General features: G+C 40.6%; 2 protein-coding genes and 1 long non-coding RNA gene across 7 annotated transcripts in view; 2 read left to right on the top strand and 1 right to left on the bottom strand.

Moving 5' to 3' along the window:
• The window catches only part of LOC147995092 (uncharacterized), a 2028-nt gene extending 539 nt beyond the window's left edge, over window positions 1-1489 (top strand). The window contains exons 2-3 of the long non-coding RNA XR_015687096.1: window positions 560-653; window positions 881-1489. This is a non-coding gene — a long non-coding RNA (uncharacterized LOC147995092). The remainder of the gene's footprint in view (window positions 1-559; window positions 654-880) is intronic.
• Clec1b (C-type lectin domain family 1, member B) overlaps window positions 1-6227 on the bottom strand; it is an 8767-nt gene extending 2540 nt beyond the window's left edge. Inside the window, exons 1-4 of one of the 4 annotated variants that reach the window (NM_001191978.3) lie at window positions 6014-6227; window positions 3048-3143; window positions 1632-1757; window positions 1337-1488 (exon numbers count right to left, since the gene is read on the bottom strand). In NM_001191978.3, coding sequence (NP_001178907.1) covers window positions 1337-1488; window positions 1632-1757; window positions 3048-3143; window positions 6014-6077 — 438 coding nt within the window. In that variant the 5' untranslated portion in view covers window positions 6078-6227. The remainder of the gene's footprint in view (window positions 1-1336; window positions 1489-1631; window positions 1758-3047; window positions 3144-6013) is intronic. The other 3 variants (XM_087658926.1, XM_087658927.1, XM_087658928.1) reach the window with 3 other exon arrangements.
• Window positions 5621-27450, top strand: Clec12b (C-type lectin domain family 12, member B). Of its 2 annotated transcripts, XM_087659043.1 has the most exons (9): window positions 5621-5693; window positions 10128-10533; window positions 10795-10889; window positions 15378-15469; window positions 19436-19534; window positions 21489-21704; window positions 22166-22320; window positions 22659-22774; window positions 26049-27450. In XM_087659043.1, exons 4-9 carry the CDS (start codon window positions 15379-15381, stop codon window positions 26197-26199), a joined length of 828 nt encoding a protein of 275 aa, XP_087515169.1. In that variant the 5' UTR covers window positions 5621-5693; window positions 10128-10533; window positions 10795-10889; window position 15378; the 3' UTR covers window positions 26200-27450. The 2 variants fall into 2 exon arrangements, with proteins under 2 accessions (XP_087515169.1, NP_001102823.1); NM_001109353.1 differs by lacking the exons at window positions 5621-5693; window positions 10128-10533; window positions 10795-10889 and having other exon boundaries at window positions 15366-15469; window positions 26049-26845.

Genomic DNA, 27450 nt, shown 5'->3' with positions numbered 1-27450 from the left:
AGATTTCTAAATATGATTCAAGTGGGGGGAAATGCATCAAATACAAATGGCAACAATTATGCTGTTGATGAGTTTTTCCATCCCTGAAATTAAGTTCTTGGTTTGCATTGATTATCTTATATATGCGAATGTTAATTTGTTTCAATTGGATGGATAAAAAAAAAACTATAGATGTCTTTCCCAGCGGAATTAGTAAATAGCATGCATGACCCTTCTCAATTTACATTTTTCTATGCTTTCAACTCTCAGATAGATTCTCACTGTGTAGCCCAGGCTGGCCGCAAACATTCGATCCTAGCCTAAGCTATAACTACAAAAACATGCACCTCAACATCTGGCTCTCATTCACTTTTTTCCTGCCTAGTTATAATTTAGTTTGTTTGTTGGTTGGTTGATGGGTTTTAAGTTAGAGCATTTCAGTTTTATAGAGTATAAATAGATTCAGATCCTGGAGTGGTTCTGGTATACATTGATTGACTATTAGATGAATGGGCAATCAGTCTCTTAGAAAGAAAAGCAAAAGGAAGCCATGTGTTCATAACGCCTTTATGCATTGCAGGATAGCAGGTAAGAATCCACATATGGAAATCAATGACAACAATTGGTTCGAGCTTGCCGACAGACGTGACCATCAGAATAACAGTCCACTGGAGGTATTGTAAATCTTACTTCCCTAAAGTGTGAGCCACCCACCAGCTTTCCATTGGTTCATTAACTGCTGATCTTTTGTTTAAAACATATCCTCACTGCCCAAGATGCCTCTTTGGGACTTGATAGAAAAATCCAACTGATATTTAACTTTAATGTCTTCTCAAAAAGATATTACTTCTTAACTTTAATCTTGTCTAAAAAATGATATCATTTCTTTGTTATATTACAGATGTTCAAGTGCTATAGCCTGGAGTGCCTCCAGTTGATCCCTTTATGATGGAGTTTGATGTGCTAGAGCACTCCCCTGTTTTGACTGAGTCTGTTTATTTAGTTAATTTAATTTTTAAACTTCTCTGTGAGCTGGTCTTACAGCAAAGAGAAGCAAGTCAGGCAAACTGGGATAAGTGTGATGGGAACATCCCGGGCAGTCTCATCCAGTGTCTGAGCCAGTGTCCACTTTCACTGTTATGACGGTCCACAACAATTCAATCTTACTGAAACTCTTCAGCGATATTCTGGATTGAATATTTAAGCTCCGCAGTTCTTACCAAGCTTCCTCGAGTTCTCAGAGGAGCCCACAGTGCAAAACATTAAGAATCACATGAAAAAGTAAAGTAGATTCCGTGTTTCCTTTGCAATCTTTCTCCTTAGTGTTCCAAAATGCTTGACATAGGACCCTCCTTACCAGCGTGCTCTGGCTGGCGGTCTTCACAAGAGTTGCATTCTGCTCAGAGCAAAACAGCTTGCTGTCTTCCCATGTTAGGTTACGCCTGAAGAACCCATAGCAACTGTCTCCATGGTATCTCCACTTTGTGGCGCAGGGGCTGCACTTGTGCTCTGAAGGTGAGACCGAGGATGGGGCTGTCAAAAATCTGGCCAAAGCTTTTCCCACCTGCAGCATTCCTGCTCCGGTGGGCCTCCCTCTAGTTACCGTGACAGATGTGTGCTGCACATCAGAGATGTTTCCAAGCCAGACTTACCAAAAGAGCTCTTAGTCTTAATTTCTGATTGTCTAATCAACTCCTGGCAGAATTTCTTGGCCAATTGTTGCAGAGTGGCTGAGAGATTTTCCTTTTCGGCCAGTAGATATTTTTGTTGTGTGACTGCTAGATGTAGAGATGAGATAAATTATACCTGGGTCTCAAGGTCAGAAAGATAATGGCAGGATTCTTGTGTGAACTTTCATGTCTATAAACCTGCCGGTAGCTAAAGAGTTCACCAGATACAAAAACTCAATGAATACTGAAAAAGGAAATTAAAAGGGCTGCGTAAAGAGCGTGGGAATCGACTGGCTATGAGAGTCCCGAGGTGAGAACACGTGACTGAGGCAGCTGTTTCAATATTTCCTGGACAGGTTTCTAAGCAGGCTTTATAGTGATGAGAAGCCTTGTGTTTTGTATTCTGTTCTAAATATAACACTGAATTTTCCTAAAAATGTATGTTTGGATGACTATTCTAACTATGTAGAACAGTGGTTCTGAACCTGTAGGTTGTAACCCATTGGGTCAAACAACCCTTTCACAGAGGTGGCATATCAGATATACTGCATATCAAATATTTACATTATCATTCATCACAGTAGCAAAATTACAGTTAGGAAGTAGCAATGAACATAATTTCATGGTTGGAGGTTACTATAGTTAAAGGGTCGAAGCATTAGGAAGGCTGAGAACCCCTTGGATAGAAATTCAGGTAGATACATACATAGACTTTGCAGTCTGATTAGCTTTGCTGCCTGGTTTCTTATTTCCAAGTTCCTTATGAAACATTTTAAATTAAGAAAAGTAATGTTACAATGTTTAAAATGCTTTCAGATCCATGTAAACAACATAAGGAATAAGGGACTCTAAAATGTATTTAAAGCAGGAAGATAAACAAATTAGCAACACAAATTATGACATGACCTTATAAAGTTTTATTATTAGAAAGTCATGATCAGAAAACCAATGTGTCAGTAAATAAAATGGGATGGAGTGGATTTTATATAGATAGACTAGAACAAGCAAGATTTCATATAGGAAGACACAGGCTTTATTTTTGAAATTAGGAAAATTCTAGATTGCTCAGGCCTCAGATTAAGCAAGGCAGAGAGGGAGAAAGATAGCTTGGATCCATAGTAAGGAGGAATCTTAAATGCCAGCAATACATTCTGAAAGTAATTTTAACTAAAGAAAAAAACTAAAGGTGATTTGAATAAGAGCAGGGGGAGGGGGAGGGGAGGTCTCTCCCTTCTGAGTTTTCACCCTATGAGGCTATGTCCACAGCAGTGTTCAGGACAATCAGAATAGGTGACAAACAGAGGAGCAAAAACATTTAGGAAGCTTAGTATAGTACACCAGGAACTCGTGGCTATTGTTTTCCTTGGATCAAAACCCTGGCAAGGAGCCAGTACTTACACATGATCCCCAGAGCCACGAGTCCAGCAACCAGCCCCATGGTTGAGATCAGCAGAATTAAAGCCGTCAAACGCCACCAAGAAGAGGCAGGCTCAGCTGTGGAAGGACAGAAAAGACGCAAGCAGAAGACTGTCAGGCTATCCTGGGCATCTCAGGATTATCTAAGTATCGTAAACACTACGGCAAGCTATGTGTGAGAGAGCAAAGTTACCCACACTTGGGACATAGAAGCAGGAGGATCAAGAGTTCAAAGCCAGTCTTGACTACATAGCAAATTCAGTGCCAGTCTAGACTATTTGAGATCCTGTCTGAAAGCCTGACAAAACGTGGGCTAATTATATGGCTTATCGGATAAGATGCAGAAGCCTGACAACCAGGTTTGAGCCCTAGGATACAGGTGGGAGGAAGGGACCTGTCATCTTCATTGCATTGGTGACAATCCTCAATGAGAATGGTCTAATTTACACTACCCATTCATCTCCATTCTCTGTGGCTTATTCTCTGTCCATTCTAAAATGTAACTGGCTGCCAAGGCCACATCTGTTTGGGTTTTTAGTTGTTCTTTTTGTTTTTTTGTTTTTGCATCCCCATGCCAATTACCAGCTTTGGCATCTGTGGGATGGGTAAACTGAGGCAGGCTGCTGATGGGAGTCAGTGCTTAAAGCTGCTGGCAGGGTTCAGTCCAGATACCGACAGAGGCTTCTACCTAAGGCAGCCAGTGATTAGAGAATACTCAGCAGACTTCTCTCTGAGGGAAGAGAGAAAGGGTTGGCACTCTCTGTGACCATCGAAAAACCCTAAACTCTTTTGACTCTTTGGGGCCAGCAAGAAAGAAAAGAAAAGAAAGAAAAAAATCATACATATATGTACATATACATGCACAATGAGGGGATGAAGCCAAAGATAGACTTCAGTAACTCAATACATACAAATATGCACATGCATGCAGACAGACATATTCATATTCACACACAGAATGAATGGAGCAAAATTCCAGCATTCAGGCTCCAAGCATTTCATATATACAGATACATAAATATATATGCATAATTGGTGGATGGAGCAGGCTCCAACACAGACCCAGAAAGCTGTGTGTGTGTGTGTGTGTGTGTGTGTGTGTGTATTATCATATAAATATATACACACAGAGAGAGATTTAATGGATGGAACAAAGTTCTACACACTCTTACATTTTTACACATATACAGGCATACACATACATGTATACTTACATACTTGAAGGGCAGAAGAAACAATGTTCCAGCACACTCCTATACATACTTCACACATATGCATACATACACATAGTAGGTGGAGGTGGAAGAAACAATGTTCCAACAACTTTATTCTTTCTCCCATAGCTTAATCTCCCACCAAAATCTTTCAAGCAGGATAAAATTATAACATGATTACATTCTAGTTTTCTTCTAGCAAATGTCTATGAAAAAAAAAAGTATGTTTTCCAATAACCTTTACAAGAAATATCATTACATAGTACAGGTAAAGGAAACATTATTCCCAGGAATCCATGTACATTTGTAACTAAGCAACTTGTTATAGATTAACAAAGCATAAGCAAGCAAGGTGGTTTTCTCAGCCAGTTTCTCTCACTAGCAGGCAGCAATTTGTGGTTACGTGCGCGCACGCGTGCGTGCGCGCGCACACACACACACACACATGATTAATTATTTTACTATTTATCTTTAAAAGTAATCTTATAAGGATCTTAAAAGAATCACAAATCGAAACTTTTATATAAAATCAGTCATATCTACTTTAAACCCTCAATACATATCTACTTAATAATATTATATTAGGGAGCTGAGGGCAAAAATGGGTATAAGAAATCAGTCAGCAGCAGGCCAGCCTCAGTGAGAGTCATTGTTCAGAGCTGCCATTGTTCTTGTTCCCTGACCATAACGTGTCCCCGGCTTAAGTAATGACACTTTCTGAACTTCAGATTGTTCCCTAAGGTTTCCTGCACCAGAAGCAGTAGCAAAAGCATCTTAACCTAGCTTCGCCAACAATTTTATTTATCTGAATGTTTTCTGAAGGTGGTGGTCATTGCTGACAATCTCTATCTCTAAATTCTTTTCTAGAGTGGTGGTTGAATCATTAATCTGCTGGAGCAGAAATACCTAAAGAGATCAAGCATTATTTGTAAGTGCCAGAGGCACTATCTGGTGAGGGGCTGGAAGTTTTTATACAGTTCTTAGATCAAGAGGGATGCGAAGGCAGCAAGCAGAGCAGACCTTCATAATGGCATGAAGTCCTCAGGACACAGAATCCTCTCTGGGTGATACCCATTGTGGCTGTGCTAACGGGCGGGCCCCATACCATGGGTTCTAAAGCCATTTGTCGTTCTTCCTGCATGGCCCTCAGCATCCCTGTTCTCCTCCTCAATTACTTTCTTAGGCAACAAGTGGAGAATTGTGTCTCCTGCTGTTCAGAAATCTGATGTTGTTTTCAAAAGGATTAAAAAACATAATTTTATGTTGCAGAAATGTTTATGTATGAAATGTTTACATATTGAACGACACTGTGACCCAATGACTTTATATCATTTTAAACAGAAAAAAAAAGACTTCAGATGATAAAACACTTCTCTCCAGAACATTTAAAAAACAAACCTCATTTTTTTTCAAGGTGAGTCCCGCAACAAATGTATTCCTTTAAAATGTGAAGACATTTGTCAGACATGTGAGTTTTCAAACTGTCCTTCTCTTTGTCCCACCAGCTTCTGAGCCGCCAGTATTGCATTCTAAAAGCCTTAGTACAATGTTGCCTCTTCTGTGTTTACTGCCTATATTCTAACTATGTCTGCAGCAGCTTCTGTAGGCCCCACTCACATGCTTCAGAGAAAGAATATCATTCAGGAAAACACAAATGAATTTGTGCACCCAGTCACTAGGAGAGAGACAGAGTAGGAGTGAGCTATTTCAGTAATGCTGAATGACCCTTCTTACCTGAGCTGAGAGCTTGTTTCCGGGGCTTGATGTTTAAGGTGATATATCCATCTTCATCCTGCATGGTTCCCCTTGAACTGCCAGGAGGTCAAAGCTCAGTGACTTTTGCAGAACTCACCCAGCGTCCCCTCTTAGGATTTCAGCCTGGGATCCTTGTCTCTTGCTGCTCTGGAGCCATGCGCATCAGAACACTTGGGTTTTGTTTTGCTTCGTCTTGTTTTCCAGGAAGCCCTTTCATGGATGTTCAGAGATACGTGGACTTGAACCTAAAAACAAAAATAATAATAACTTGTGGTGAAAGAGTAGATGCGGGGCTCACTTCCTGCTTTCTTATCTTTGACTCCGAGGGAAGGGATGTTCCGTTGTGAGAGAGTATCCTGTCAAACGACAAAGTTCACGCTTCATCTTAACCCTAGGAAAGCTCAAAATATATCACTTAAGTGAACTTATTCCTTATAAAAGCCCATGGATTAAAAATACCAGTAGACATACAGCATATACTGTGACTTCAAATCTAATATCATCTGGTGTGAAATTAGACACTTACAATCATATACTAGAACGCACGTCTCCTTTATATGACCTAAAATTCACTCAAATTCTTGCATCCAATGTAAATCATTTTTTTTAAAAAAATTTTTTTACGGCTGCTTAGTCCTAGACCCTGAGGGGGAAAATATCAAGTAAATACAAAACTCAAGACAATATACTTTCCTCAGATAATATTTGTACTTTAAAATTAGTTTCTTGGGAAAAAAAACTAGACATCAATGAGACCATTTGAGTGTGGTTTTGCCCAGCGACAACTATTTGCAGGAGGGGGATGCTGGTTTCCTTTCAATCACAATGTAATAAGTGCTCCATCATTTAGCTCTGCAGAAATGGGCTTTACATAATTACGTTGGCTTACACTGACAGCAGCTACAGGAGCGCCATACAGAGCTAACTAGTGTGGTTACTGCAGGAACATTGGTGTGGATGCTGCCTGTCTTGACAATAGCTTAGCACTCATTTAAATTTATAGCAGGTAATTCTGCTAAATCTGCATGGCTGGTGAAACACCCTCTGTCAAAGCTCCTGGCACCTGGCATTTGTCTTGGGAGTGATCACAGCACTGCCCTTCTGCCTTGTTAAGAGAATCCAGTTTCCACATTTCACCACGGCCACCATCGAGGGCCTGCTGCCAGGGGTTTGCTTGCCCCTCTTCCTTTTGGTGTCTTCTACATGGCTTTATTTCTTTTCCTCCTCACTCTCCACTTCACTCTCAGAATTTTGTCAATTCACTGCAAGGATTCCACATTTTCAAATGCCTTTCACTCACACCTCAAATGACTTCACAAAGCCAGCAGACTATTCACCAATGACTGGTGCTGTTTGCATAGCTTCCACTTCAGTCAAAGATCCTCCATCTTCCTGTCAGAGGGGGATATACTAACAGCCTTCCAGCAAAGTCTGGGATCAGTTTGACCTCTTCCTTCCTTTACCCATATCTACTAGCCAACTGAGTTCAAGCACACTTTCTTCCCCTACTGTCTTATTTCAGTGTCTTTACTTAACTACATACAGAAGTAATACAATGTAAGTGAATGAATAATTTCAGCTTAATGAAGAGAAAAGGGAAGCTTATAATTCTAAAGACACCTTTTCCAGTAAAGTTTCACTCCATTCTCTTAGAAATGAAATTAGTCCCATTAAAAATGTAATCAGTTCTTTTTATGAGGTGCAAACCCCTTTAGCTCTTTTAGTCCTTTCTCTAACTGCCCCCAGTTTGGAGACCCTGTGCTTAGTCCAGTGGTTGGCTGTGAGCATCCTCCTCTGCTTTCGTCAAGTTCTGGCAGAGCCTCTCGGGAGACAGCTTATCAGGCTCCTCTCAGCATTCACTTCTTGGCATCAGCAATAGAGGAGAGGCCCTTGGTCCTGTGAAGGCTCGATATCCCAGTATAGGGGAATGCCACGGCAGGGAGGTAGGAATGGGTGGATGGGTGGTGGAGTACCCTCATAGAAGCAAGGGGAGGGAGGATGGGATAGGGGAGTTCCAGAGGGGAAACCTGGAAAGGGGATAACACTTGAAATTTAAATAAAATATCCAATAAAAACAAATAACAAACAAACAAACAAACAAAGTGAGAAGCAAGAAAATGTAGGTCAACATGTTTCCTGATTGCTCAAAGGCAACTAACTGATTTGGAGAAGAAATGCTTCTGAGATTGGGTAGGGAAAAAATGTAATCAGTGAATTAAATTAAATATGTAACTCTGAGCTCCATGGACATAGGAAATTATAGTACATGTTTTCTTATTAATTAATGTAAACCTTAAGAAGTAATTAAACATAATAATTGCTTTAAGTTTCTAGATTTCCTGAGTCTTATACAACAGGGTTAATTATTAAAGAGTCCTGTTTACTCTTGTAAACCACAAAGAGACCAGGCTTACTTTACTTTACAGGTCTATTAGTTCATGGAACTATACTTTAAAAGGCAAAAGAAGATAGGCCTGAGATGAGTAAACTGGAGCCTCAGAGAATAGGATGATACCCCTTCCTACAACCGGGGTTAAGGCATTCTGTTGGTTCTTTCCTCTTTCTCATTGTAATTTGTCACTACTGTTTGGTTCTTCAATAACTCTAGCCACAATTTTCTCCCTAGATCTATAGTCTAGTAAATAAATATCTTCCTTTATTATGCATCCTATTCTCCAAGCATAGCATTTGGTGTTATGATCATACAACACAAATATGGGAGAACTGCAAGGTCAAAAAAGCCTCCAACAGCATTCAATCTTAGTTTCACTCTATTACATATATTACAAATGTAAGCTAAGTTATGTTAGGGAAAAAAAAGCAAGAAATGCAAAGAAAGATAAGCCATACTTTTCTTCTTTCTTTTACAAAGTTCGGAGTGTGGTTAGATTTTTCTCATCCAAAACAAAACCCCCTCTGACACTTCTTATTTCTACTTAAATATCTATCTCCTCATTTCTGCATTTAAAAAAAGGTAACAAAAACAAAACAAGTCAATTCTTCCTTCAATATTTCTTGACGAAAATTCTAATCTGGGATTAAAAACCCACCTATTTTCAGAATTGAAGAAACACTGTCGTAGGAATTGTGTTTACTTCTTTTCGATCACATACTGACTATCTACAGGACACTGACATCGGTGCTTAGCAGTCACAGAGACAGTGTGACACTGGATCTGAGGAACACAGACTTCCAATTTAACTAGATAATCTTGATTTTTGACATTGATAATGTTGTCCCCAAACGTACTATACGACAGTTCACACTCTTGTGCATTATTCACACATAGTTATGTATTTTCATTTAATTTCTTTTCCCTTGTTTTAGTATTGGGGAGCCAACCCCAGAGTCTTGTGGGTACGAGACCAGCACTCTTACCTGTGCCACCCATTCTGAGCAGATATTTAAATCATTGCCGTTTAGCCCCAGAATGATGTGTTTTAGTGATGGACGTATAGTTCCCACTCAGTCAATATTTGCTGACTAAATAGATGATTGCACACATGGAAAACTTTTTAGACCTTGGGAATTTTCCATGAGCACGTTTCATTTAAGAGTGGCATAATGAGTGAGATAACTCAGACCCAAAAGGACATGAGTGGTATGTCCTCACTAATAAGTGGATAATAGCCAAAAACAAACAAACAAACAAACAAACAAACAAACCCAAAACAAAACCCAGGATACAGTCCACAGAACTCAAAATGGTTAACAAACCAAAGGGCTCAAGTAAGGACACCTCAATCCCTCTTGGGAGGGTGAAGAAAGCAATCATAGGAGTGGGGAGGGAGGGAGGATCCTGGGTGGGAAAGAGACAGGGATGGGAAGAGGGGAACATGATCAGGTATTGGGTGAGGGAAAAAGGACTGAAGCCCTAAGGGCCAGCGGAAAGAGTGGAAACAGGCAACATTAGGAGTTAGGGGGAACTCTCCATAATGTACCAGAGACTTGGGATGTAAGAGACAAAATGCCCTACAGTGGGGAGAGGGAATTGTTGAGCCCACCTCCAGCAGAAAGTCAGGGAATCAAGTGAGGGATGGGGTTGCCATCCCACAGTCAAAAACTCTGACCCATAATTGTTCCTGTCTGAAAGAACTGCAGGGACAAAAATGGAGAAGAGCCCAAGGAAAAAGAGGCCCAGCAACAGGTCCAAAGTGGGATTCCGTTCAAGGGGAAGACCCAAGGCCTGACACTATTACAAAGGCTGTAAAGAGCTCACAGAAACGGACCTATCATGACTGCCCTCCAAAAGACTCGACAAGCAGCTAAAAGAATCAAATGCAGATATCTACATCCAACCAATGGACAGAAGCTGCTGATCCCTCTGGTTGAATTAGGGAAAAGCTGGAAGAAGATGAGGAGGAGGGTGAGCCTGTAGGAGGACCAGCAGTCTCAATTAATCTGGACCCTGAAGATCTCTCAGACACTGGATCACCAACCAGCAAGCATACACCAGCTGATATGAGGCCCCCAAAACATATACAGCAGAGGACTGCCAGGTCTGGGTTTAGACAGAGAAGAGGCACCTAACCCTCAAGAGACTGGAAGCCCCAGGGAGTGGGGAGGTCTGGTGGGTGGTGGGTGGGAACATCTTGGAAAGGGGGATGTACGGGATATGAAATAGTCAGAGGGTGGACAGGAAGGGAGATATAAAAAGATTAAATAAAACTAAAGGTTAAAAACTAAAAGAAAAAAGAACATGGCTGTATTCCTGCAGGTTTCAAATTCTTTTGGCTCATTACGATGTCTTTCATGTTTAGGTGTTGTGCAGAAGCATCACATGTATTTATGGAAGAAGAATGGTTAACAGATCCCGGGATCCAAACAACAAGGACCAGAAAGGAAAGTAGTCCAGGTATTGGGTGACAGAAAAGGACTGAAGTCCTTGTGGGTAGGATCACCAAGATACAGTAGCAGCATGAGACTGTGGGAACGAGAAGGAGAATATACTAGGAGGCATTGGCCACGGTGAACATCGCTGCACTGTCTCCCAGTGAAAGTAAAATGAGTGTTTCGTAGCTGATGATTCATATTTTCACTGCAAAGTCAAAGTTCTTTTACCAGTATGTTCTGGGTCACCACCTCCACCATTGCCCCTCTCTCCACCCCTCACCCCTTCCCCTCACATCATCATCATCATCATCATCATCATCATCATCATCATCACCACCACCACCACCACCACCACCAACACCAACACCCTAGCCTCCACCCCTTCCTTCACCCCACCTCAACCTCAACCCCACCCCTTACCACTCCCCCAGCCCTGCCCTTTGCCCCTCACCTCAGCCTCGACCCCTAACCTTTACCTCTCAGCCTCCAGCACTAAAATTGTTGGTTCACTTTGGCTTTTTAACTTTGTGTGCACACACATGATATGTTGATTATCTTTGGAAGATGACAGGATATCCTGTGTGGGAAACAAAGCATAAATAGCATTCATGCCTTCAGTTTTGGGAATCTTAAACGTGGGTTTTTAAGAAATGAGTTTTATTTAAAAGTTGCTGAACTTACGCTAATTATCAGGCAACTGAGGCAAAGCACTCGTTTACATAAAAGACACGGAAAAGAAAACACAGTGACTTGCAACCGCCCCATTAAGGTTATCTGGAACATGCCTAAAAATGCTAAGTGAAATGTCAAATGACAAATGTGGCAGATAAAAATTCCAAAGACAGGAGAAAAAAAAATCACCGAGTACAGAAAGAAATGGGGAGTGATTGCCGGACAAGGAAAACATGGATAAAGATGCCAAAGGTTGAGTAAGCATAATATAATCTAGTAAAACGTGTGGTCAAGCATATTTTGAATAGTGCTTCACATGCCGGCTTCAATTGAGATTCAAAGTGTTAAGTCACAGTGAAGGCTGCATTGCGGAGATGATTAACCCATGCATGATGTGTCACTGTGAATGTCCCAGGCACTGTTCTGTTTTCTGGGGTCAAATAGAACACAGAGTTCACATGTGGAGGGCGGTGAGCTCACTAATAAACAAGCAGAGGAAGCAGAGAGCATTTCCAGTCTCCTCATCATGCTGTAAAGGGCGCTGGGGAGGTGACTCATTGAGTACAATGCCTGCTGCCCAAGGATGAGGACCTTAGTTTTGCTCTCAGAACCTGCTTAAAAATCAGGGTCTGTGGTGGTGGGTCTTCAGATAACTGAGAAGAGGCCAGACATGTCATATCCCTAGAGCTTATTGGCCAGCTAGCCTGTAGGTCACATTCAGTGACCTAGAGGATCTATTATAGGTCTTATCTCAAAAATCAAGATGGAGAGCTACTGAGGAAGATGTTGGATGTCACCGGCTTTCACCGGCATGCACATACAAGTACTCATACATATACACATACTCCTATGAACACACCCATGCACCAAGCACAGAACCACACACACAGTGCCTTGAAGGAAAATAAATCACTGTGATAGAATGTAACGAGTTGAAATCCTTGGGTTGGTTTCTTCAGGTCTCACAGCACTTCAGCAACTGTCCAGCAACTTCTCCCATTTTAAGAATTACCTACAGTAAACCAAACTTACCTCAGCTGTGCGGGCAAACATGATGGCGGCTTTTCTGTTTCTTATCAATTATCTTTACTGTGGGTATTCTACGTATGTGATTTTTACTAATAAGAAAATTAGGCAGGTTTGATAGTAAATGTCTTTAAGTAGAGAAGTGAAACAGGAGGATGACTGTGAGGGCTATCTGAACCTCATACTGAGATTTTGTTCAAAACAAAACATGCACAGAGTTGAAAGGTTAATTTTCACAAAAAAGATTACAGCAGTAGAAGCTTTGAGTCAGGATTCTTGAGTAGACCTTGACAATTCTTTATTTAATACAAACAAACAAAAAACAAAGAACAAAAACAAAAACAAAAAACAAAAAACAAAACAAAACAAAAAAACAGAATCAGGTTTCCAAGTAAATTCCATCCTCTATCCTCTGTCTCCTCCTTGTGGTCATTTTCATTTCTTCCTGATTTTATTTTGTCTGTGTTTCCTTTGGGTCTTTGGCACCTCTGTCTTTGATCTTTAGGGATTTTTTAATATAATTCTGAAGTATTGTGGGCACAGATTGGGTGCTAGCTAATCTATTCTGTTCCCCAGCAGTGTTCCCTGCTGTAAACTCAGTCTGTGGGAGCAGAGTGATTGCTAAAGAACACAGAGAGGGATCACTTCGGATCACATAAGCTCAGCATTTATTCTTTTAATGCACATCAACTTCTACAGTTACACCCAAGTTGTGGTGCTTTATGCATTAAGCAGCACTTTACAATTGATTAAACATACATAAAAGAAGCAAGACAAGTCTATGGCGATTCCAAGTTGTTTGTTTGGGGGTTTGTGGCAGAGTTTTTAAAACTCTGTGTTTCTGTGTGTCTATGGAATCTATAAGGGGGTGAAGGATCTCCTTGGACTGAAATTACAGGTAGTTGAGAGACACACAGTATGGTTTTGGGGACCCAAATTCAGGTTCCCTGAAAGAGTAGCAAGTGCTCTTAACTACTGAGCAATATTTCTGGCCCTGTGGGAGAATTACTTTTAATTAAATTTGTTCTTTGACTAATTAATTATGTAGTTATTCATTATTATATAGCATAATAAGTTTTATATTTTAAAAAATATGGGGTAATTAGGAATGGACAGAGCCTTTAAGACTGAGTTTTGTGAGTTTTGTGGCTAAGCTAGTTAGTAAATCTGGAAAGAAGGAACCTCAATTAAGATAGTGTCTTCATCAGAGTGCCTGTAGGGAAGTCTAGAAGGCATTTCCTTGATCAGTGATTGATGGAGAAATGCCCAGGACCCTATGGAAAGTACCACCATGGGCTGCTGATCCTGAGATATATAAGAAAGCAGACTCAGCAAGTTATAGGGAACAAGTCAGTAAGTCACACTCTTCCATGACCTCTGCTTCAGTTCTTAATTTCTGTTTTCTAACTTCCTACCCTGACTTTTCTTCATGCCCTCATGATAGACAGGGAGACTTCAGTTGAAATAACCATTTCCTTCCCAAGTTCCTTTCAGTTGCAGTGTTTTATTACAGAAATAGAAGGCAGACTACAATGATAGCAGCTGTAAATAAATGACTCTGTGTGTGTGTGTGTGTGTGTGTGTGTGTGTGTGTGTGTGTGTGTGTGTGAGAGAGAGAGAGAGAGAGAGAGAGAGAGAGAGAGAGAGAGAGAGAGAGAGAGAGAGAGAGAGTGAGTTTGAATTCTACGTAATTGCCAGAATAACATCTACTACTATGGACTCTTGTCCATGCTCCCTTGTCAAAATATTTACTACTGTAATTTAAATATACAGTGGTCCTATGCCTTTTTTGTTGGAAATAAAATCCAGATATATGTCTAAGTCAAGGAAAGTAGGTAAGTTATGTTATCAAGCTTTTTAAAAGAAATATAAACGAATTGTATCTTGACTTCAGGTCCCGTGACTATTTGGACATCCTTGCAACCACTGTCCACACAAATCCCTGATTGTCTCTGTATTGTTTATGGCTGTAGACAGCCCAAACTTCACCCTCTGATTTTTTACACCAAAAAGATACTGCATTTTCTGTAAGAGTTCTGGCTGTGCCATGCGACAATACTGTGAGCTGCCCTCAATCTCCAAAAAAAAAAAAAAAAACCGAATGAATTACAGATATCAGTGTGTCTTTGCCTCACTCTATCTGTTTTATCACTCTCTCAATACAGCAATGCATTGTTTGAAAAGTTTCTGCTGGATTTTAACTCAACCCCACCAGCATCACCCTCCCTTACCCAATTTTAGCACACTGCAACTTCTTCCTTATGCCTCAACAACTTCCCATTGCGAGCTTTATGTCCTCCTCTGTCTCTGTGTCTCTTTCCATCACACACACACACACACACACACACACACACACACACACACTTTTTTTATTGTGCTACTCATTCATATGTGACACAGCCCTTCCTATCCTGACTCTGCTTGCTATATGGTATGACTGAGGACAAACTATATCCAATATACGATTAACTAGCTTTACACACAAGCAGAGAAGAAAGCTAGGCTTTCTAATCATTCAAAGTTCCTTAAGGATTATAGGGATTCCAACATGAAGCCTTAACGTTTGCTTACCTACCAGCATAGCAAAGAACAGTGCAGTACAGTTGGAAGTTATTAACGTTGTAATTCCTAAGGAGAGTTTCTGCTTTCTCTCACACTTTCATTAGGGAGAAAATGACTTTCATTCTGTCCTTACAAAGGAACGATAGGGAGTGTCTCGTGTCTGTGTAAAAGCGCCTGACCTTGAAAAGGAATGGCCTGAACTGGGCCTGAAGAAATTGCAACATTAATTTACAGAACCACTTTCTCCTAGGATGTCTGATGAAGCGACCTATACGACACTGATGCTTCAGGACTCTGCAGGAGTGAGAGGTAATCAGGATGCAAATAACCTACGAAAAGAAGGTAAGAGCTTAGAGAAAGCATACCATGACTTTGCAAATGACAGGTGTTGAGTGCTTACAGATGCCAGCTTTGACACTGAAGGGCAGAGAAATGTGTGAAATAGTCCCCAAAATAGAGACAAACTGTCAGCAGAGTGAGTCTCCTTAAGAGAATTGATGGGGCTTTCAAGACCAGTGGGAATTGTTGGAATCACTGTTATGAAACTCTTCACTGTACGAGAAAGTATTAACGGGTATGTCAGAATTTGGGTCAGGCAGTGAAGATGTCTATTCATAAACACCCTTAGATCCTTTATGCCTTTTTAGCAGTGCCAGAGAGATGTTCTTCTAGAAGCCAAACAGGGTTCTAAACTCCGTAGAGGAAACCTTGCTGGTGTATGGCATAGCCTACTGAAGGGAAGGAGCCGAGTACAGTTGAATCAGAAATGATCGTGAGCTAGCTTTTGCTCTTATGCTGGTTTTTAACTCACTGTCTCTAGAACTCTGCCAGGGCCAGCCCTGGCAATGGCCAGGTCCCACTAAGGAGGTAGCGAGTGGGTGAAGAAGTGAGGCAGGCACAGGCAATCTTCCAGCCTGACTGACGATTGGCAGGTGGAGTGTTTCTTTATCGCTACAGAACTCAATAGACAAGGATAGATTCATATATTTCCAAACATAGATCATATCATTTTTGTACCTGGACATGTGTTTTAACTGCCTCTTGGTCATAAGTTTAATCATCAATGATAAACTGGGACAGAACAGATTGATCATCTACAACTGTTTTCCCTCATCAACCCCATAACCCAACTTTTAAGAATCCAGAGGCATATTTTGTCAAAGCGCAGCAGTCTGTTTTCAGGCTGCTAGCTCTTGCAGTTTCAAGGGTACTAGAAAGAAAAAATCTCCAAGCCAGCCTGGGCAGATTGCCACGTCCCGAGCAGTGTATTATCAACTTTTAATGGTCAGAGTGTTGATTTTCATTAGCCCCAAGAAGAATTTTGACGCCAAAGCTGTTGCAGTTATTATTTAATTTCTGGCACAGTGCAGTGTTTCTAGACTTTTATATACTTGGAAATTTTACCACCAGCAGCTAACTTTTCTAAGTAAGGGGGTCTTTTATTTCCTAGGACCGTAAGTTTATTATTTTTTAAAGTTTGGATATTTCATTTATTTACATTTTAAATGTTACCCCCTTTCCCAGTTTCCCCTCTGCAAATTCTCTATCCCATCCACCCTTCACCTGCTTCTATGAGGGTGCTCCCCCATCCGCCCACCCACTCCTGCCTCACCACCCTAGCATTCCTCTACACTGGGGCATCAAGCTTCCATAGGACCAAGGGCTTCCCCTCCCATTGATGCCAGATAAGGCCCCTTTGGCTCCTTCAGTCCTTCCCCTAACTTCTCCATTGGGGTCCCTGTGATCAGTCTGATGGTTGGCTTCAAGCATCTGCATTTATATTGGTCAGGATCTGAGAGAGCCTCTCTAGAGACAGTTGTGTCAGGCTCCTGTCAGCAAGCACTTCTTGGCATCAGCAAGTGTCTGGGTTTGGTGTCTACATGTGGCCTGGACCCCCAGGTAGGGCAGTCTCTGGATGGCCTTTTCTTCCGTCTCCGCTCCACTCTTTGTCCCTGTCTTTCCTTTAGACAGGAATAATTCTGGGTTAAAATTTTGGAGATGGATGGGTGGCCCCAGCCCTTAACTGGAGGGCCAGGCCTAACCTCTGGATATGGTGCATTCTTTAATCATATTTTCTATACCAGTCTTTGTCTGTAAGTATAAATCCTTGTGTAGGGCACAGATAACTCTAGCCAATGTATTTGTTGCTATATCTTTTCCTGAGGGGCTATATCATATGTGGCCCCCAATCTTTCTTTTCTAATTTTGTATTGATTATTTTATTTATTTACATTTCAAATGTTATCCCCCTTCCTGGCTTCCCCTCCACAAATTCACTATTCCATCCCCTTCCTCTCTGCTTCTATGAGGGTACTCTTCCTGACCTCCTACCCACCCGCTCCCACCTAGCATTCCCCTGGGGTATCAAGCCTTCACAGGACCAAGTGCCTCCCCTACCACTGATGCTAGATAAGGCCATCCTCTGCTACATATGCAATTGGAGCCTTGGGTCGATCCATGTGTATTCTTTGGTTGGTGATTTAGTCCCTGGGAGCTCTGGGGAATCTGGTTGGTTGATATTGTTGTTCTTCCTATGGGGTTGCAAACCCCTTCAGCTCCTTCAATCTTTCCTCTAACTCCTTCACTGGAGTCCCTATGCTCAGTCTGTTGGCCCCCAATCTTTTGTGCCATGTAATTGCCTGAGTATATAGTAAGAAGAGGCTTTTAACCTGTTCTGCCAACTTCTCTAGACCACCGAATCTTATTTATGAAATTAAGTTTACCTTGTTCTGATTATCTTTTTCCTGAGTAAGTACAGGGGCAGAGGTTCTATGAGTGTGTTAGAGCTGGAGCCTCATAAGGAGATCTCTGGCATCTTTATTTGAGTCACATCCTCCAGGGCATAAGGAAGACCTTCAAGTAAGGCCAGGTAAGGATAGCTCCCTGGAAGCATGAGGTGTAATATGTTCAGGAATTTCCCGGGGAAACTTAGCAGCAGTACAACTGGGAGAAGGTACACATGATGCATAAGAAATTTCCCATCAGTCCAATACCCCCAAGCATGCAATATGTGAAGACCAAAACCATAAGTGGAAGACAGCATGACAGCAATCGCATCACCTGGCACAGCTTTGCTAGGTCTCTGTCAAGCAGTTGTGCTGGCTTTATGACTTTTGCTGTTCTCATTAGATATGGTTGTACCAGAGCCCAAGGTATAATTCAGAGTATTTAATGATAAAAAATCTATGTATACATATCTTTATTGAAGTGTACATGTAAAATAAATAATATCACTATTTTTGCAGCTATGGATAGGAAAACTGAATCTTGAAGCAGCTAGGTTGCTTTCCACTTTTGTACAGGTATGTGGTAGATAGAGCCAGTCTTCCAATATCAGCTCATTCCTTTATGCCCAACTGGCAGAAATGTCAAGTCTCTAGAGCGAGTTCCATGTACAAGACTCCTTCACCCCCAAAGGTTGTGTTACAGTCTGAGTTGTTATTCTGAATCATATGCATTGCCGTCTTCCGCTCCATGGATTTGCTTTAGTGTGTGTGTGTGTGTGTGTGTGTGTGTGTGTGTGTGTGTGTGTGTGTGTGGTGTGTGTGTGGTGTGTGTGTGGTGTGTGTGTGTGTGTGTGTGTGTGTGTTAGGGAGAAGATATGCCACACAACAATGAACAGCACAGTTTGCAGTGTTTATTAAAGGTGAGATGATTATGCTTATCTTTTCTGTCTCCTAATTCTCATTCAAATCTAACCTTTGAGTCAAGGGGTTATGTGGCTTTCATATGAGTGCTATTGTACTCACCTGGCAAAAACATTGTGTGCATCAAGGAAGAGAAAGCTGACAGATACTTTTATGACAAGCATGGTCCAAGAGTTGCCTGATAGTTCTGCATCTTAGACTAACTACATTTTTGTCCGGGATTAATTTACTCTTTATGACATAGAAAATAGGACAAAAATGACATAAAATTATTTTATTGGGTTAACCGTAATTTTAAAAGTATAATCCATCTTTATAAGTAAGGAAGAGCCACCTTGTTTTGGAGATTTGTGTCTTAAAATTCAGGTTTTTTTCTATTCTCAGCATCAGTCCAGAGACCTTACCTCCACATAACATTCATGATGTCAGTGGACTTGAAGAAGAAAGACAAAAAAGGGGACAAATGTAAAACAAACAAATAGCAAATTAAGTGACAATCACTCTTCAAAGTACGGGGGAGACATCACGAGTCATATTAGGAATATTTAAAGAGCAACATTAACAAAGCAAGGGGAAAGTTTAATAGCTAGAACGTTTCTGGGTGGGAAAAAACGATCCCCAAAGTAACAGAATGCTGTGTTTCTGCCCTGTTGGTTTCCAGAATGCCCAGCTCAATCCCCACTTTGGCGAGGAGCTGCCTTGAGCTTGATGACCCTCTGCTTGATGCTGGTGACAGGACTTGTAACCTTGGCAACTATGTGTAAGTGTATGTGTATTACACAAATGACAGACATTTAGAAAACACTGGCACAGTGTGCTAATTCAGGAAGGATAAGGTACCAGCATGCAGAATTCTCAAATCACTTCTATTACTCCAGATCATTCTCCAGCACGCCTTTGAAGCAAACTGACCATGGACCTATTTCACTGCTGTGTGAATTCTGCCTCACAGACATTTTTGTCTTTTGATGAACCTGATCACACTGCGAGGAGAATTCTTCTTGCCTTAGTTATTGGTTAGAATGAACAAGCTCTTTTCTGACCAGACATACACATTTGTTAGTCTTATGAAAACATGAGAGCAAGGGGAGAAATGGATTTACAGACAGGTGTGGCAATTTGTTTATATTGAAACTTAGTAGAAGATTAACTCAATCTGCTCACCCATGACCTTCCTAGGGTAAAGAAAACATTGAGTGGCAACAACAACCTGAGTTTTGTGAATGAGGAAAATCACATAGATAAGGAAGAGCAGGGGTGGGAGTTATGTCATACCTGACAGGCAGAATGGAACTATTCTTACAGTGGAAGTCACTCCCTAGCAGACCCTAAGAGAATGTTCTCTTTGTTCTGGGCAGGACATTCTACATTATGGTAATGGAAAGCCATCCAGAGGATATGTATGTTATAAAATGTTACGTATGTGAAATAAAGAGTATTGATTTGATCAGCACTCACTCTCAGGAGACTTGTAATTTAAAAAATCTATTATAATATTAGAAAACACTGTATGCATTAGTGTTTCTTGTTGATGTGACCATACCAAACGAAACAAAACAAAACAACTACAAAAAATAGAAACAAAAAAACCCAACAACAATAAAAGCAGATTTAAAAAAGGAAAGTTTTATTTTGGTCCATGATTTCATTAAGAAGGAATACAGTCCCTCATGATGGGAAGTCACGGAGACAGGTATGTAGAGTAGTTGATCATAATGCATCAGAAGTCAGAGAGCAAAAGGAAGTGAATGCCATGTTCTGCTTGTTTCCTCCTTTATACTCTGCCTAGGTTCACAGCCTAGGGATGGTGATACTCATACTCAGGGTGGCTCTTCATATTTCCAAGATCCCTCTTTGGAAATGCCCCCACAGGTACATGCAGGGGTTTGTCTGCTAGGTGATCTATACCCTGTTACATCAACATGATTAACGATCACAGACACTAATAATGTCTCCTGTGCTCTATTCATTTATTTCTTATATAAAAGTAGTCATTGATAGTTATGATTTGGACATATAAATACAGACTAATGATTTATCTTCTTCAGAAAAGAAATCTGATATTCTTGTTGAGGTAACAGCTATTCAGTACATGCTGATAGGAAAATAAGTTGCATATCTTCTAAATTTGCATACTCCAAAACAAATTAAAGTGACTTGTCATGAGATGCACTGTAATTTTTTTGTAAAGGACAATGCTTTTGATGCAGTAGTTCCTGGATCACTGGAAAACTTAATAAAAATAAAGATGTTTTTAAATTGATGCATGGATCCAGAATTAGGAGTGGTTAGAATGGTCCAACCATTCTGGGATTGTCTGGAATTATTGACAAAACACTGTCAAGGATGAAAGAAAGAAAATGGGCTGAGGGAGTATAAGCAGGAGAACAACATGAAGCCTACGAAAGAGGGAAAAGGAGGATGGAAAAGAGAAAGGGAGGACAAAAGAAGGAGAAAAAGAAGAAAGAGGAGAGAAAGGAAAGAAAAGAGAAAGGGGGAGGAGAGAGAGAGAAGAAGAAGAAGAAAGAGGAGGAGAAAGGGAAGGAAGAAGAGGAATAGGAGTAAGAGGAGGAAGAGGAGGAGGAGGAGAAAGGGGTAGAGGAGGAGAAAGGGGTGGAGGGAGAATCCCTGGTGGTAGGTATACCACACTCTTGAGTCAGCCTGGCAGCCTTGTGAGAGCAGCAGCTCCCATGCAGTCTTCTTATGTCTTCCAGTTTTGCAGGTGTCTAATGATATTAACTCTGATTCAGAGAAGTTGAGTGAACTTCAGAAAATCATCCATCCACAGCAGGACAATCTGTCTGAATCACTGAACAACTCCAGAAAGGGTCTTACAGAGGAATCTCTCCAGTCCCAGATCTCTGCCCTCCTGGAGAGGCAGGGGCAGATGGCTACCAAACTCTGCAAGGAATTCCTCATCCATGCTTCTGGTAATTTGTCTTAGATCTGCAAAAAGGCCAGATCAGACCTGACACCCTGACTAAAGTCCCCACATCAAGCATAGCACCTAAGAGTTATGTCCTCCAACAATCCCTTGAGCATGGCACCTTAAATGTACAATGAACAAGGAATTACAGATATTTCTTTAATATTTTGGGAAACTTCATAGTCACTTCCAAATGCGATTAGCCTGAAAACCTTAACCTTTCACCTTATCAGTTACTTCTTGGTGATTTGGTTATCATAATATTCAAAAGCTTCACCTGCAAAGAGAATCCCCTGACATTGTGAAACCCCCAACTGGGGTTACTCTGCTTCCAGAGGGTCCTGTCATGGTATGTTTCGGGGTACTCATGCTCAGATCTGTCATCCATGTGCATGACTTAGTTTCCAAAGGTTTCTACGATCACCTCACAGAGTTTGTACTTTTGAGTATGATGTCCTTTTTCAGACCATAAGTGCAATCCTTGTCCCAAGACATGGCAATGGCATGGAAACAGCTGCTACTATTTCTCAGCCAATGAAGAGAAATCCTGGCGTGATAGCAGAAAGGACTGTACGGACAAGAATGCCACGCTGGTGAAGATTGACAGTATTGAAGAAAGGGTATGGCTGACTCTCCTCCCCCAGCTATAGAAATTACCCATACAATGAGGAACAAATGTGTGATGCTTCTGTTTGTAACAGGGCACTAGTGGATTTTGAATGAGAACTAATAAATGATTTGAGGAACTGGGTGCGGAACCCTGGATACACACGTGCATGCATGCGTGTGAGCATGCGCACACATACACCCACACACACACACTCTCTCTCTCTCTCTCTCTCTCTCACACACACACACACACACACACACACACACTTGTTACATATAATACATATGTTAATCTTACCACTGCAAGCTGGCAGGTGGGCCTCTCACTTATGCTTTCTCCTGTCCCCAGGATCTCCTTCAGTCACAGCTGTCCCTCACATTCTCTTTCTTTTGGCTGGGATTGTCCTGGGATTCATCTAGCAGAAACTGGCTGTGGGAGGATGGTTCGTTGCCCCCTCCAACCCTGTAAGTATCTAACTGTTTCAGGTGGAAGATCAGGATTCCCATAGAACTCTGAGAAAATTTATGTAAATTGAAATAATTAAAAACCTAGATATGAAAAAAAGAACTATATTGTTTAACAAAAGAGAGGGCTTCCATAGAGAAGACATTGAGGGCTGGTAAGTAATTCCATTTTGTCGACGGCAGAGCAGTGCACTAAACTCCATGTGTCTCTTGGTTGTTTTCCTTATTAAGCATGTACATGCAGTAGTATGTTCAAAGTACTTCATAAATATAAACTCTTGAAGGATGTACTTTCATATCCCCACTACATAAAACAAACATTATCAGAGAGCTTCAGTGACTTGCCTAAGACTGTCCAGTTCAAATATAATCAAATCAAGACTGAACACTTTAGGTCACCTATTCAGCCACTCGGCCATTTCATTTTCCAGCCGTTGCAACCTTCAAGGGTAGTGTTTGTCATAAGAACATACATTCAGATGTTGACATATTTACTCACATTAAGTAATTGTTGGCTGTTTTCTCACAAAAAGTAAGTCTGAGCTGCCTGGTTAGTTTACAGATTAGCTTCATGATGCAGAACCACCAATTACATTACACGGCAAATGCCCAAAGCAAAATTTACTGCTGCAGAGTCTCGATAACAAGGTTGAAAGTACATCTGAAATCTGTACGATTTGGGAAATAAAAAATAAAAATGAATAAAAAATATTATTATATTTTTATTTTTTGCAACTATTTAAAGTTATAATAAAATAGAAATCAACATAAAAATGTGTCTTTCAAAGTCTTCCTCCATCCCATCTTCTGCACTTTCCGAAAGACTCCTTAGAAAAGAGGTCCAGACTCACTGGGATATTAGTGCCACTTAGCGTCAGGCTGGGCTCAAAGAGGAAGCCAGTGGGTTTGTGGTGTGGGTTAGGAGTTGAAAACTAGTGTTTATTTCATCTATGAGATGGTACCATGGTCTAAGTCCTTGTTTTTTCAAGAACAAGATTTGTCTTAACTGTCATGCCTAAAAATTACTTTTCTATTTGTTTATTTATTGGGGAGGTCAGGGTTATGTGGTGCCGGGGCACACATTAAGGATATCAGGGGAAAACCTGCAGGAATAAGTTCTCTCCTTCCAGCATGTGGGTTCAGGGAACTGAATGCAAATCATCAGGCTTGGTGCCAAATGCCCTTGCCCACTGAGTCATCTCAAAAGCATATTTTTTTTTATTTTAAAACTAAAGACTGGAAAGATTGCTCAGTGGTTAAGAGCCAAGGCTACTTTTACAAGAGGACCGGAGTTCAAATCCCACCACCTACAAGTGACTTACAACCACCTATAGCTCCAGGTCCAGGAGATTTAACCCCCTCTACTGAGTTCTGGGGGCACATGTATACATGTATGCATAGACATACAGACATACACATAAAATAAAATAAAATTAATCCTTAAAAAAATAAAAGTTTAAAAGAAGACATAGTTCAAACTATCTATGAAAGACTTTTAAGACAAACATTCCACATCAGAACGTTAGCAAAACAGAGTAAGTGTATTTATATAATTTTTAAAGCTACATCATTTATACTAAATGGGAGTTGGTACCACTATCTTCTCTCCTCCTCCCTCCATCCTCCAAGTGCTCAAGCCATCGGGTCTGTTTTACTCTTTGATGTTTGTCGTCAGCATTTTCTATATTGAACTCTCATCATTTCATGTTTGCTCAAAGCTGCTGGGATTCAGCTTTGGCTCACCAAATAATGATATGTCTGTTTTTTTTCTCCCTAAATATCCATTTCCCAGAGATTTTTCTGGTACTTTTACTATCCAAATATATACTCCCCAGATTCTTATCATCATTACTAGCTCTATTTGGTTAGTCTATTTTCACACTAGTAATGATAGCAGAAGGCTCACTCAAAACAATGGGGATGTAAAGGAGAGCTGTTCCTTTTTAAAAGCAGATTAACTGAGAGGGTAGTGCTCACAGTTGACCCGAGGAGAGGAGGGCCATTAGACAGAGAGACGATCTTCCAGGAGTGGGACCACAGCACCATGTAAATGCAGCACAGTTCTTGGGTTAGAATGTGCCTTTCTCCTCTCCTATGTGAGTACTGGTCATTCTTGACTTGTCTCTTGGCCCCTGTGGACATGTGGAGAAAATGGCCCATAGTTGGGATGCAGAGCCTGTGGACAATGACCCTAGGTCTTCATGCAGTTGTCAGAGAAGTCAACTCAGCTTAGAAAGACTACTTCAGGCTTGTGCAGCCTCTTCCCTGGGTCCTGAATAAAGTCTCTATTTCTGAGATGTATCCAAATAGGGATATTTATCTTTGATGAATAAAATAACATGGCATACTAGTGTGCATCATTTTTTTTTAAAAAAAGCAGTATTTGCAAAAAAGGTTTAAGCTGAGCATGCATAATTTTCAAGAACAACGTTTAAGGACTATCATTAAAGTTGAGCCAACCCCTCCTCCCCCCAAAAAAAACCCTCAAAAAAAAAAAAACCAAAACCAAAACCAAAAAAAAATCCCTGGACACAATTTCCCAACTACTTATAGATCACATCAATAAGTCATTCATTTCCTCTCTCAGATTCTTATCTTGTTTTCTCAAGTATCTATGAAAGCATGCATAAGTACACTTTTACACAGTAAAATGTCATAACTTTGATTTTATTTTTCTAGTTATCTTATTAAAATATGAAATATAAAAAATTATCCATAAATTCTAGTTTAATTTGTACTGAGTAAGTTCCATTAATGGAATTCCATATTATAGTGGGAAATAATAATCCCCAAGCCACAACTTAAATATTTTTCTTTTTATTTAATTGGATTTTATGTAGTATATTCTTATCACGGATTCCCCTCCCTCATCTCCTACCAGATCCCCCGACCCATCCAATTCCATCCCTCCTTTCTCTGTCTTTAGAAAGCAAACAGACCAATGAAAATTGTCACCAGTGTCAGGCATAGGTCCCCTCTCACAGAGTCACCTTTAAATCCAATCAGATAGTGCTGGTTACTCCCACAGCCTTTGTGCCACTCCCATACCAGCATGGCATGCAGAGCTAAATACATTCTTCTTAAGGGAATGGTTTACCCAGGATTAAAATTAACCTGAAAGGAAGAACGCAGCTGTGCTGACCTTGCAGCTTCTGATGCTCTGTAGAGGCTGCATAACAGTCGACTCTTTCTCTCTACGGGTGACTGAGAACACTAAATTCTGCTTAAATTTTACATACTAGTTTTAATTACTTTTAAATCGATTACTTTTCAGATTTAATGAGAAGGAGCTTGCCAGTTTCAATGGATCCCGAGAGTGTGCTTACTTTGAAAGAGGGAATATTTACGTTTCTCGCTGTAGTGCTGAAATTTCTTGGATTTGTGAGAAGACAGCCTCCCTGGTGAAGATTGAAGATTTGGAATAATTTGAGTCTTCTAAGTTTATCCAGCAGTAAGGCCTATGGCAAACCCATGCAAGAAAGGAGGAAGCTACAATATTTGAGCCAAAAACCAACTAAAAACTGACTTAAACTATCCCACGGACAAACCTGCTTCCCAGAATATTCTCCTCCTCACTGTGTGATCCCCTCTGACCTGGTGTTCTGATTACTTAGATATTAAAATGTTGTCAAGTGCTCAGGAAAGAACATGTCTTCTTAGTCTGTCTGTCAATAAACATTGTTTCTTGCTTTATTCTTACAATTCTACACAGAGACTGGGTGATATTTAATGCTAGACCAACACAGGCCACAGTTTTTGAGCAAGTTCTAGGAAACCCTTGTTATAAAAGCTGCTCGATCATGTACAGGTCTGAGGGAGCCCAAGGTAAAGGACCTGGGACAACAGTACTGCATTGCTGAATTGAAAATATTTTAGTATTTTAGAGAGTATCTATCTAAACCCCTAAGTATCAGCAAAATAACCTATGTATTATAAATTCTTATAACTTACACAAAGGAGGATGAACATTGTGTCTTAATATCTTTATCATTTATTTAAACTAGTAATATTCAAGTTATTGATTTGGCAATCAGCAATTTATCAGAATAATAAAGACTTTATTCTATTACCATTAACATGTTATGTAATTTTATTTTGCATATACATATGAACACCATGCATTTATATGTGTGTATGTGCACATGTGTGAATACCCGTACCTGTGCATGCATGTAGAGGCCAGAGGAGAGCACTGGGTGCCCTTCTCCAACCCTCTTCACCGTATTGTATTTCTTTGATGCAGGTTCTCTCCCTGAATGAGGATGTTGTGGGTTTTTTTTTCTTTTTTTTCTTTTTAGTTAGACTGGAAACCAGCAATCACCAGCCATCTTCCTGTTTCTGCTCACTGTTTGTGAAGTAACAGGCATGTGCCTGGCCACACCAAGATTTTGGAGCCGAGCTGAGATCTGAACTCCCATCCAGATGTTTGCTCAGCAAGTGCTCAGCACTGCCAAGACAGCTCTCCATCACTACGAACTTTATTTCCTTCTGAGACATATCAAAGCGTTATTTGAAGACATGTTATTAAAACAATAATTTTTTAAAAAACATTCCTGAAACAGTCTGCCTACATCCTTGCAGAAGCTAAATACTGCAAATCTAGGCTTCAATCTTTCTGAGACAAAATACTGACTTCAGGATATTCATGAATAAAATGGATTTGATTTTCTTGTCAT

This window comes from Rattus norvegicus, chromosome 4 (genome assembly GCF_021556685.1).
Source record: "Rattus norvegicus strain SHRSP/BbbUtx chromosome 4, alternate assembly SHRSP_T2T, whole genome shotgun sequence".
Classification (NCBI taxonomy): domain Eukaryota; kingdom Metazoa; phylum Chordata; class Mammalia; order Rodentia; family Muridae; genus Rattus; species Rattus norvegicus.
This window is presented reverse-complemented; position numbering and strand designations above follow the sequence as displayed.

Excerpts from the sequence above, each read along its gene's own strand:
- Clec12b (XM_087659043.1), top strand. The coding sequence starts at position 15,379 with ATGTCTGATGAAGCGACCTATACGACACTGATGCTTCAGGACTCTGCA. Across the intron at positions 15,470-19,435 it reads AAATAACCTACGAAAAGAAG|AATGCCCAGCTCAATCCCCA; the intron begins GTAAGAGCTTAG and ends GTTGGTTTCCAG. Across the intron at positions 19,535-21,488 it reads TGTAACCTTGGCAACTATGT|TTTTGCAGGTGTCTAATGAT; the intron begins GTAAGTGTATGT and ends TATGTCTTCCAG.